This window comes from Pan troglodytes, chromosome 2 (assembly GCF_028858775.2).
Source record: "Pan troglodytes isolate AG18354 chromosome 2, NHGRI_mPanTro3-v2.0_pri, whole genome shotgun sequence".
Taxonomy (NCBI): Eukaryota; Metazoa; Chordata; class Mammalia; order Primates; family Hominidae; genus Pan; species Pan troglodytes.
Genome location: NC_086015.1, coordinates 60,166,988 through 60,179,428, shown reverse-complemented (window position 1 = coordinate 60,179,428; position 12,441 = coordinate 60,166,988). Strand labels below are relative to the sequence as shown.

Sequence of the window (12,441 nt, the reverse complement as noted above, 5' to 3'; positions counted from 1 at the left end):
AAACAGGAGGGACGCTAACGTTTATTGAGCACTACTGTGTTTTAGCTGTTATTCTGGAAACTTCCATGTAACCACTCATTTAATTCTTGTAGTAACCTTAGGTTATAGGATTAGCAAGGTTAGGAACATGCTCAGAAAGTTTAACAGGATGAAATAAAAATGGAAGCTGTCTTCTAATTGTGTAAGTAACAACTGGGGAATTAGTAGGGACTTACTACATTGTTTTTGGCTTATGATAATAATGACAACTTTTCACTCTCTTGGGGTAGGTTCTGTGATAGGCACTTTGTATGCATTATACCTCACTTGTAATTTTCTTAACACACTTAGGAGCATGGTCTTATTGTAAAAGCCTGAACTAGGATTTGCATCCAGGTTTGTGACTCTGTAAAGGTCAGATGTTTTACCTTCATGGGCGGTCTGTCTGGATTGCTTTAGATTTAGCTCTTTTTCTTAGAGCTGAGTCCATTAACAACAAGAACAAATTAATATATGGAGATCATAACTTCAAAGGTCACACAGTGTCAAGCAAGAACCACTAGAGACACATCTGCTCATGAGTCCTTAGTAATATGCACAGAGACAGGATGACAGGAAGGATGTGTTCCAAGGGCATGGGTTTCATGAAGAATGAGTCAGAAGCGGCAAATAAGACCAGGAAAAGAAACATCAAAGCACCCTAGTTGCTTTTCATTTGATCTAGTCCAACCTTTTCTGTGCTTGTACATTTTGCCATAAAGAATTAGATACCATCTAATTCTCATGTCATTTTCTAATCTAAGTCATCACCTTTTATAGTTTGACAAGGCCCAAGAAGACGAGTTTTTGATTTTTTTGGTATTCGTTCTTTTTACTAATATGTCTTAGGCCTAAGTCAACTTCTTTCTGGAGTGTCTAACTTGGGCTCATATAACCACGGTCATCCCACACAGTAAATCCTTCCCAAGGCAGGGCCTTACTCAGATAGCCTAAGATCCAGGGCTGCTCAGTTGTGTTTGCAGCTATGACTAGATGATTTTTTAAAGTTAAGCCGTTAAGAGCCTCTGTGGTATCCAGTAATAACAGTTTCAAATTTTATTCTAAATAAAGTGTAATATAATTATGTAGGGACGTTTCCTGAACATTAGATCACATCTTTTAAAAACCATATTGGCCCTAAGTTTGTTGATCAATGTCCGTAGACCAATATGTGATCACAGTGAATTCAATGCTCCGTAAAAACTGCTTATGTCTTCTTTCTTGGCCTGATATTAAAATGAAACCAGTAATTCTCACGGTATTTAAAAGGAAAGCACATTGTGGCACTCAGCAATAATATAATTGTTACTTTTTGTGACTAAATGATATTGCTTCTTTTTGATGTTCCACCCACTCACCATTTCAGTATTCACAGTTCCTGGAGAGGGATTGAAATCTGTTTCTTGCTGTTTAAGGGGAACATACTGTGTGAAAACACAAAAAGAGTACTAATGGCATCCTGACTAGCAAAGATACTCCAGAAAATTTACTCCCAGGGTTGCTGTACACTTAATGTTAAGTTGGATGGCTCTTGAAACTAGATTCATGTTTTTCTAAATGTATTTGGAAAATAGAGTTACCCTAGTGTCTTCTGCATTGGTCAGTCTTGTCCCTTGTGTCTTCTGGACATGTACAGTCATTTAGAACACCCAAATCACCCGAGGATCTTGTGAAAATATGGATTTGGATTCAATAGTTCTGAGTTGGGGCCTGAGATTTTGCATGTGGAAAAAGCTCCCAGGTGATGTCAGTGCCACTGATCTGTGACCACACTTTGAGTAGCATGGATCCAGGCTGTCCTTCATGTTAGAGAGGGAAGGATGCCCATGAATCTTCTTGAGATCTACCTGGTATCTTACTCACCTGGCAAAGTGACTGGTTCCCAATAGGTGCCCTATGTATTTGTTGAATTAATGAATGAATGAGAGAACTCCTTGTCTAAGTTTACTATTAATCTATAGCATACATGTTCTAGAGAAATCTAGAGATAGATTTTAAAAAAGAGAGAGAAAAGGAAGAAATAAACTTATTTCAATCTTCCCATCCCACTTTCATCCTCATTTCTATAACTATAGCCGTCATGGGCTAGTGCTAGTATTTAAGGCTGGCTTAGACATTAGCACGGTGGGCCTAGTGGGTAAATGGCTTCTGGGGTTCAATTCCAGTGTTTTATTTATTAGTTGCCCATCAAATACCTATTTTGCATTTTTTGAGATGGTAGATGTAAAATAGTCTTGGGTATGAATCTTTAATTAGAAGCTATGATCTGCAATTTATGCATCAAATTTTTATAAGTATTATTTTATGAATGTGTAGAAAGAAATGATTGAAAAGAGACACTCAATTGAGATCTTTTTTCCTAACTGAAGCAAGCATTGTTTAGATGTTTATTTTTTCCCCCAAAATTTTTTTCTACATCTTTACAATCCATAACCAAAATATAATATAAAGACAAAACAATTTCATGGTTGCCCTATCTCGAGACTGTTTGAAAACTATTGCCTGAGACGTGAGGTGCTAAGTTCCAGGAGTATGGGGGTCCATGTCTGTTCTTTCACTGATGTCGTCTTAAGTGCTGGGCTTAGAACAGGAGCTCAGTAAACCACTTTTGAGTGACAGAAGCTGGCAGGCTGATCTAGATATTTAGCGCCCTCCCCCCCCTTCATTTTAAATTGGGGATGATTGTGGCAAGTTTTCCCTTGAAGAATCCAAATTGTTGTTTTGACTCTTCAATTTAGTAATATTACCCAGAGCTTAATGTGATCATTACAGGCCTAAGTTTTTTTTTCAGGAATTGACTTCTAGAGGCAGTAATACTGTGATAAATAAAATTAAATAGAATATTTTGCTTCAGGACTTTCCAGAGCCATTTATGTTAATGCGCATTGAAAGTTCCTAACAAGCATTTCTCAAACATACTTGACCCTGCAACCCCCTTTTCATGGAGCATTTGGGTTCTGTGAACTTTGGGAAAAGCTACTCTACATTATATTTCACTTTCCCCGTCTCTAAGGAAGGCCCACAATTATCTGCTTCCAGAGCTTGTTTATTTGTGAAATATAATCAAGATATGTGTTTGAAAATCACTACATATATTGTTTTAAAATATCAGTCATACAAACAGAGAGCCAAATCATGAGTGAACTCCCATTCACAATTGCTTCAAAGAGAATAAAATACCTAGGAATCCAACTTACAAGGGATGTGAAGCACCTCTTCAAGGAGAACTACAAACCACTGCTCAAGGAAATAAAAGAGGATACAAACAAATGGAAGAACATTCCTTGCTCATGGGTAGGAAGAATCAATATCGTGAAAATGGCCATACTGCCCAAGGTAATTTACAGATTCAATGCCATCCCCATCAAGCTACCAATGACTTTCTTCACAGAATTGGAAAAAACTACTTTAAAGTTCATATGGAACCAAAAGAGAGCCCGCATCGCCAAGTCAATCCTAAGCCAAAAGAACAAAGCTGGAGGCATCACACTACCTGACTTCAAACTATACTACAAGGCTACAGTAACCAAAACAGCATGGTACTGGTACCAAAACAGAAATATAGATCAATGGAACAGAACAGAGCCCTCAGAAATAACGCCGCTTACCTACAACTATCTGATCTTTGACAAACCTGAGAAAAACAAGCAATGGGGAAAGGATTCCCTATTTAATAAATGGTGCTGGGAAAACTGGCTAGCCATATGTAGAAAGCTGAAACTGGATCCCTTCCTTACACCTTATACAAAAATCAATTCAAGATGGATTAAAGATTTAAACGTTAGACCTAAAACCATAAAAACCCTAGAAGAAAACCTAGGCATTACCATTCAGGACATAGGCGTGGGCAAGGACTTCATGTCCAAAACACCAAAAGCAATGGCAACAAAAGCCAAAATTGACAATTGACAAATGGGATCTAATTAAACTAAAGAGCTTCTGCACAGCAAAAGAAACTACCATCAGAGTGAATACGCAACCTACAAAATGGGAGAAAATTTTCGCAACCTACTCATCTGACAAAGGGCTAATATCCAGAATCTACAGTGAACTCAAACAAATTTACAAGAAAAAAACAAACAACCCCATCAAAAAGTGGGCGAAGGACATGAACAGACACTTCTCAAAAGAAGACATTTATGCAGCCAAAAAACACATGAAAAAATGCTCATCATCACTGGCCATCAGAGAAATGCAAATCAAAACCACTATGAGATATCATCTCACACCAGTTAGAATGGCAATCATTAAAAAGTCAGGAAACAACAGGTGCTGGAGAGGATGTGGAGAAATAGGAACACTTTTACACTGTTGGTGGGACTGTAAACTAGTTCAACCATTGTGGAAGTCAGTGTGGCGATTCCTCAGGGATCTAGAACTAGAAATACCATTTGACCCAGCCATCCCATTACTGGGTATATACCCAAATGACTGTAAATCATGCTGCTATAAAGACACATGCACACGTATGTTTATTGCGGCATTATTCACAATAGCAAAGACTTGGAACCAACCCAAATGTCCAACAATGATAGACTGGATTAAGAAAATGTGGCACATATACACCATGGAATACTATGCAGCCATAAAAAATGATGAGTTCATATCCTTTATAGGGACATGGATGAAATTGGAAACCATCATTCTCAGTAAACTATCGCAAGAACAAAAAACCAAACACTGCATATTCTCACTCATAGGTGGGAATTGAACAATGAGATCACATGGACACAGGAAGGGGAATATCACACTCTGGGGACTGTGGTGGGGAGGGGGGAGGGGGGAGGGATAGCATTGGGAGATATACCTAATGCTAGATGACGAGTTAGTGGGTGCAGCGCACCAGCATGGCACATGTATACATATGTAACTAACCTGCACAATGTGCACATGTACCCTAAAACTTAAAGTATAATTAAAAAAAAGAAAAAAAATAATAAAATAAAATATCAGTCATAAATAAGTTGTAAAAATGTTCAGATGAAGAAAGCTCTTTGGCGATTAGGGCGTAAAATGTTGCTTTACTTTCTGAAACTCCACTTTTCTGGAAGTTACAACATATGTCTTCATATATGTATTTTTTTTCTCTATTCCAGATTAGCGCATCGAGTTTCTGAGCCATGTGCATTTAGCATCTCAACATCCGTATGTCACATTCAGCCATATCAGGACTTGATATGGACTTCCATAGTACTCCTTACATAGATTAGGTTTTAGTCATGTATCTTAGTGTTAGCGATTTTTTAAAAAGAAAATGATAAAATTCCTTCCCTCTAAATTCTTTGTACTGATGCAGTTGAAAAGCGGTAGACATGCCAGCCATTTTACTTGCTTTTTATTTTCATGCTTATATTCCCTCTGTCCTTCTCTGGTTTGGCGTTTTGAATATCTTCTTGGGCACAACCCAAAACCATCTGATATATCTGTATTTTTTGTGTCAGTTTTCCTTTGAATCCTAATGATATTCTCCTACCTACTTTTCCCTGTGCTCATGATGTGAGATATGAGCTCTTTTGCCCTTGAAATTGACTTTTTATATAAGAACAGAAATATAGGCTGGGCACAATGGTTCACACTTTTAATCCCAACACTTTGGGAGGCTGAGGTGGGTGGATCACTTGAAGTCAGGAGTTTGAGAGTAGCCTGGCCAACATGGTGAAACCCCGTCACTACTAAAAATACAAAAATTAGTTGTACGTGGTGGCGCAGGCTGGTAATCCCAGCTACTCGGGAGGCTGAGGCATGAAAATTGCTTGAACCTGGGAGGCGGAGGTTGCAGTGAGCCGAGATCACACCACTGCACTCCAGCTTTGGCAACAGAGCTAGAGAAGAAAAAAGTTTGTGAGAAGAAAGAAGGGTGTTGCTTAATTTGAGAAAACTAATAAAAGTAAAAACATTTTCAAAATGTTTCACCATTTGGTGAAATTTTAACTTAAGATGTCAAAAAGGTTTGCTGTGTTAAGAAACTTTCTGTCTCAACCCAGTTCTGATCTTTCTTTAGCAGTATGTAATTCTTGAGTCCAGTGAAAAGTTCTGTCTAAGCCATTTAGAAGTTGTCAGTTGTAGTCCTTGCTCACTAAAGCCTCAGGCGTTTACCGAGAGGAAAACTGAGGCTTGTGAGGAAGCAGAGTCGTCTCCTCTTGCCTCCATGATTGGTCGTTGGAATTCTACCAAGTGTTATGAAAAAATTAAGGTCTAAGATGTGAAGATGTCAAAGTGTATTGTGCCACACACACATACTTACCTACACATATATTTATATAGGTATATATATGTATACATACATACACATTTTATGTGTCACTTAGATTTGAGTTGAAAATCCTAGGAAATTTTATATAGGAAGAGCTGGGATATTAGCCCTTACCTTCACACTTACTTTATAGTTCAGTTTTTATAAAGATTGTACTAATCTATTTGTAAATGCTTAAATATTGCACTTGGGTATTTGTAAATCTCATCAACAGCCAATTTGTATCTCAATAGAGAGAAAAAATCTATATCATACTGATTAGAGTTTCAATTGAAATAACTTTTTATATGTTTTAAGGTGAAAATATAATCTTAAGGCTTTCATAGGAATGAATACAAATGTTAATAGTGGGTATATATGAGTGGCGGGATTATGAATAATCATAATTATCTATGTACCTTTTCAATTTTTGTTTAATGAGTCTTTCTTGATTTTATAGCCTGAAACATGTTGATTCGAAATGACTCTTATTTATTTGGAAAGTCTCTTATGAAGTTCTAAAAGTTCTTTTTCCATGGCACTTCCATTATTGCCTTTTTTTTTTTTGAGACATTATTGCCTTTCTATTTTTTTTTTTTTTTGAGATGGAGTTTCACTCTTGTTGCCCAGGCTGGAGTGCAGTGGCATGATCTCAGCTCACCTCCAACTCTGCCTCCTGGGTTCAAGCAATTCTTCTGCCTCAGCCTCCTGAGTGGTTGAGATTATAGCCATGCGCAACCACCCCCGGCTAATTTTGTATTTTTAGTAGAGACGGGGTTTCTCCATGTTGGTTGGTCAGGCTGGTCTCGAACTCCGTACCTCAGGTGATCCACTCACCTCAGCCTCCCAAAGTGCTGGGATTACAGGTGTGAGCCACCATGCCCGGCCGCCTTTCTTTTTATCTATGGAGTTCTCATAGCTCAGGACTCAAGTAAGTTACTAAATATCATTCCCCATGTTTGTGAGCTTGTCTGACTTAGCAAAGTACTATAGACTGGGTGACTTCAATAATGGAGATTTGTTTTTCTCACAGTTCTGGAGGCTAGAAGGCTGAGATTAGGGTGCCAGCATGATAAGGTTCTGGTGAGGGCTCTCTTCCTGGCTTATAGATAGCTGCCTTCTCCCCATGTCCTTTCTGGGTAGAGAGAGCGAGAGTGAGCAGCTTCCTGGTGTCTCTTCTTATAAGGGCTCTAATCCCATTCTGAGGGCCCTACTCTCCTAGCCTTATCTAATCCTAATTACCCACCAAAGGCCCCATCTCCAAATACCATCACATTGAGGATTAGAGCTTCAACATATATATATTTCTGGGGAACTCAACATTCAGTCCATAACACTTTTCAGAATTTAAACTGGTAGTATACAATATTTCCAGAAATGGCATCTAAATAGAAAAATACTGGCAGAATATACATGAAAACATTAATGGTGGTTATTTCTAGACAGTAGGATTAGAGGTTTTCTCCATTTTCTATGAATTCAAAGCATATTGCTTTTATAACTGAAAAAAATACAATAGGTATTATTTTTAAAGGAAAATGAAATACTACAGAATGTTCCATTTCCTAATAATCTTGGAATTTTCAAAATCTTTTTATTTCATCTTCTTGAAGTTTTTCTGAGAATTAATAAAAGTATCTACAGAACTTAGAGCACTCAGTTCTTGGTACATAATAGAGTTGCATAAATTTACTGCTCCTTCTTTTCCTCCTTTTAACATGATGACAATGTTAATGATAATAACAATGGTAATTACTATATTGCCATAGGAGATATACCACTGGGCATAGATTATAGGAAAATAAAGTAGACAATAGCCACAAAATCAGGACAGACACATTTGTTGCAAGGTTTTTAAAAATGAGTTACTTATAAATAGAATAGCCTATTCATTGTCTTTACTTTTGGAATTCTTAGTCTTTTTGATTCTGAGAAAATGAATTGGTTAAAAAAGTTGATAGATTGTTCTGTATTAGCATTCAGTTATACATTTAATATGAGCTCCTTAACTCTGTGCAGTAAAATGGCAGGCAGATGGGACACTGAGAAAACTTGAAGTCAGTTTTCGATGTGTCAAACTTTCATTTCAAAGACCGATTGAAGCCTAATACTTACTGTTGTGGAAAAATTTTTTGTCATATTTTTTTGTTTTGTTTTTGTTACCCTATAAGAGCTCTCTCTTCTCTACTTTCTAATGCATTGTTTCTAATGCTCTACCTTGTGTATAGAGTCTGTCATTGGTAATTTTTTCCCAATTAATTCCACATCTGAGTGTAATATTTCTAGTTGTTGGCTCCATAAATCAATAGGTTGAACTGCCCTGCAAGGTAGTCATGTTTTTTGTCACGTAGGGACCTGACTGCTCGCCAAATAAATTATGACATTGTGATGTATTATTTCCAATCACTATAAATTTTCAATATTTAGTGTATCAGTCATACCAAGTCAAGATTCAGTTATTTAGTTTCACTTATGTCTGTATTTTAGAGGAGAATCCTTTTTCCCATTAGTAGATTTGAATTTCCTTCTCTCTCAGAGTCAAATTCCAAACATGCCTTATAAAACCAGCCATAAAATATACACATAAACTGTTTTTGTGTTTATAAGTAGATTCAAAAATATACCAGGTAAACTATATCCCAGATTAAAATCTGTCCACTTAAATGGTGTTCTGTTTTGTTTTTTAACACTTAGATTACTTTTATCACTGTTGGTTTGGTAATTTGATTCCCAGATATTAGATAAACATATCTAGATAATTCTCTGTATTGTATTGACACATGGTCTTGATTGGGAGCTTAAACTATCATCTCACAAATGACCCTCAGCTGTGAAAAAAAATAAGTTGTCCTAAATTCAGGGCTATCTATACCATGGTTAATATGTAACAGCACTACCAAAATTACTTTCTTAAATTCTGTTTTGATGATCTTAAAAATAATTTTTATTCTTTATTTTTCTTTTTCTTTTCTTCTTTACCAACAGGACACAAAAATCGCTTCATTGGAACGAAACATAAGGGATCTTGAGGATGAGATCCAGATGTTAAAAGCCAATGGTGTGCTGAACACTGAGGACCGCGAAGAAGAGATCAAACAAATTGAGGTTTACAAAAGTCACTCCAAGTTTATGAAGACCAAGGTACGGTCCAGGGTTATAGACTTTTATGTTCTTAATGTGACTAGAAAGTTACAGTTTACATACGTACTTTTTCCAAATACTCCATATAATATGCTTTATGTGATATTATTTAATATATGGACAACAAAGTAGAATGCGGAAGATTTTTAGTTCAGACATATAGATTCCAAAAAACAATCAGGGAAAACCTTTGATGGAATTTTCCTTACTGAGAGGTTCAGGCTTTAATTAGGAGTTCCTTTGGTATTCCTCTTCCTTGGGAATTAACATATTTATAGTCCACTCTCTTCCAAATTTCCACCAACACGTAAGTTTGCTATTTTTTTTGAAGTTGCTATCGTTGTCAAATTTCTTGCCTCTCCTAGAAGGTGATTGTCTCAAAATATTTGTGATTACAAGCCAATTTAACTCATTTAAATGTTATTAGGTTGGGAGGCTGAGGCAGGCAGATCAGCTGAGGTCAGGAGTTCGAGACTGGCCTGGCTAACGTGGTGAAACCCTGTCTCTACAAAAAAGCACAAAAATTAGCCAGGCATGGTGACATGCACCTGTAATCCCAGCTACTCAGGAGGCTGAGGCAGGAGAATCACTTGAACCCGGGAGGTAGAGGTTGCAGTGAGCCAAGATGGTACCACTGCACTCCAGCCTGGGTGACAGAGCAAGACTACATCTCAAAAAAAAAAAAGTTATTAAGCTATTTTGGTTTTAGCATAGTGTTTAAGACATAAATAGTTTTGAGTCCCAATGCTGCCCTTTAGTTAAATTATTCAACTTCCCTAAGCCTCAGTTTCTTTCTCCGTGAAATAGGGATAAGAAAAATACCTACATCATTGGGTTGGTCTGATGATTCCAGGAGATTATTCATTTAAAGCCCTTAGTCCCTTGTCTGATTAAGTATCCATCGAATGGCAGGCATTGTTGTTGACAGTGGTATTCATGTTATTATTGTTATCTATTGCTAGGAATCTTTATAAAATATTCTAGAGTAACCTGCTCTATTAGTTTATATTGTTATTGTCAGTTTAAAAGATTTTGGATTGTATTTTTTCAAAAATAAATTTGGGGCTTTAAATGGACCAAGCACCTGAATATTTATTATTTTTACATATGCATAATTATTAAATTTATGAATAGCCCAAATAGGTCTTTTCAGACTGTGAGATGCTTTTATCTGTTCCTCTGTTTAAATTATTTTGCTTCTGAAAATAATAAGTACACCAATTAAAAAAATTTGTTTTCTTTTTTCTTTTTCTACCACTTGCTCTTAAATATGCCTGTTCTCTTGTTCTAGGTTTTAATTTTGTTTGTTGCTTTATGAAATGCAGCAGAGTTAGAGTAATGCAGACCTCTGTGAGAAAGCAGTGGGAGAGGAGAGAAAAATGTTTAAATGATTTTTATCAGTTGTGAAATATGTGCATACTCCTTGCTGAGTTTGCAAATTATAGGGAGGAAATTATATTTATCTAGTGTTTACTTCATCACAACGTGTGTGCATGTGTGTGTGTGTATGCATGCATGTATACACAAGGAAAAAACACAAAACTATTCATACTTCTGTCAACTTTCCATCTCTAACTAGATGTTGAGATTGTGCTGAAAACGTGGATCAAGGAGTGGAGATATGAGGGGACTGTCCAGTGGATTTGAATGTAACCAGGGACTGCCTCAAAGTTTAGAATAAGTTTCCCTGCTCAGTCTTTCCTCTGGTTTCTTTCTTGCAGTCCCTCCCTCTCAGAGAGTTAAGCCGAGGTTCGGCAAGCACAGTACTAGGGTGACCTGCAGACAGTGCCCAAATCATTCTGGAAATGAAGACCAGAGGCACAGATATGAGTGAACTCAAGAAGTTTGGGGGAAATTATTGTTTTGGCTTAAACTTTTCCCTCAACTCTGTTATTCCACAATGGGAGATTGTTCAAGCCACTTCTACAGCTGAAAATGTCATGAAATTTGTAAACTCTGCCCCTCATCATGGACTCTGTCCAGGTGAATAAAACATTTATATGATCTTCAGCAAGTCATGACCTTTATTAGCCCACATTTGTCTGAGAGACCATCAATCCTTGAGTTAGATTTAACTTTTAATGGCTAGTTACTTTTAATGGTTCCAGAAGTGGTCAGGTCAGAAGAATGTTTGAGGAAAGTAGTGGAGTGAGGTGGAAAGAGTGCAGGCTGAAGATGAAAGCAGACTCCAGCAAGTCTCCAGCCTGCCTTTGCCAGCTGTGTAGGGAGTGACTTGAGGAGTGACCAAAGTCACTTGACCACACTTTCTTCTATAAAATAGGGGCGACAGCACCAACCTTACAGGATGGTTCAGATGGACTAAATAAGATTAAAATGCAATAGTGTAGTTAAAGTACCTGGCTCAAAAATCTAGCTTATAATGATAAACATTATTATTGAAGAAGTATAACCAAATAGTAATCATAACAATAAATGCTATATTTAACTTGACTAATGAGAAAAATGGATTTCTAAGAAATACAAATAAGATGAATTCTTATGTCATGCAGACACCTCTTTTATTGTTAAAAATTAGCTAAAAAGTACTAGTAAGGGTCAGTTTTTAATATTTTCTCCATTGAAAGAATGTTCTGATTGGATTGAACTATAACATTTATTGCTAATGTTTCCTATCATTAATTACTTACTTTTCTTAATTCCCCTACTTGGTTTTTTTTGTTCGTTTGTTTTGAGGCAGGGTCTCACTCTGTCACCCAGGCTGGGGTGCAGTGGTGCGATCTCGGCTCACTGCAGCCTCCACCTCCCAGGTTCAACCAATTCTCCCACCCCAGCCTCCTGAGTAGCTGGGATTACAGGTGCACACCACCATGCCAGCTATTTTTTGTATTTTTTTGGTAGAGATGGGGTTTCACCATGTTGGTCAGGCTGGTCTCAAACTCCTGATCTCAAGTGATCTGCCTGCCTCAGCCTCCCAAAGTGCTGGGATTACAGATGTGAGCCACCACACCCAGCCCAATTCTACCTTGAGTGATGAGTGTGATTCCTCATTTAAGACTGGGAATACTGCTTGCATTACTATTAAAATGAAT

General features: G+C 37.2%; 1 protein-coding gene across 16 annotated transcripts in view; it reads left to right on the top strand.

Annotated features, from left to right (window-relative positions):
- The window catches only part of ERC2 (ELKS/RAB6-interacting/CAST family member 2), a 965,515-nt gene that overhangs the window by 321,013 nt on the left and 632,061 nt on the right, over nt 1–12,441 (top strand). For all 16 annotated transcript variants that reach the window (XR_008546979.2, XR_010155615.1, XR_008546980.1 and 13 more), the window contains one exon: nt 9,236–9,391. Coding sequence is in view for 11 of the 16 variants with exons in the window: in XM_016941331.3 (XP_016796820.1) it covers nt 9,236–9,391 (156 nt within the window). In the remaining 5 variants the exon portion in view is untranslated. The remainder of the gene's footprint in view (nt 1–9,235; nt 9,392–12,441) is intronic.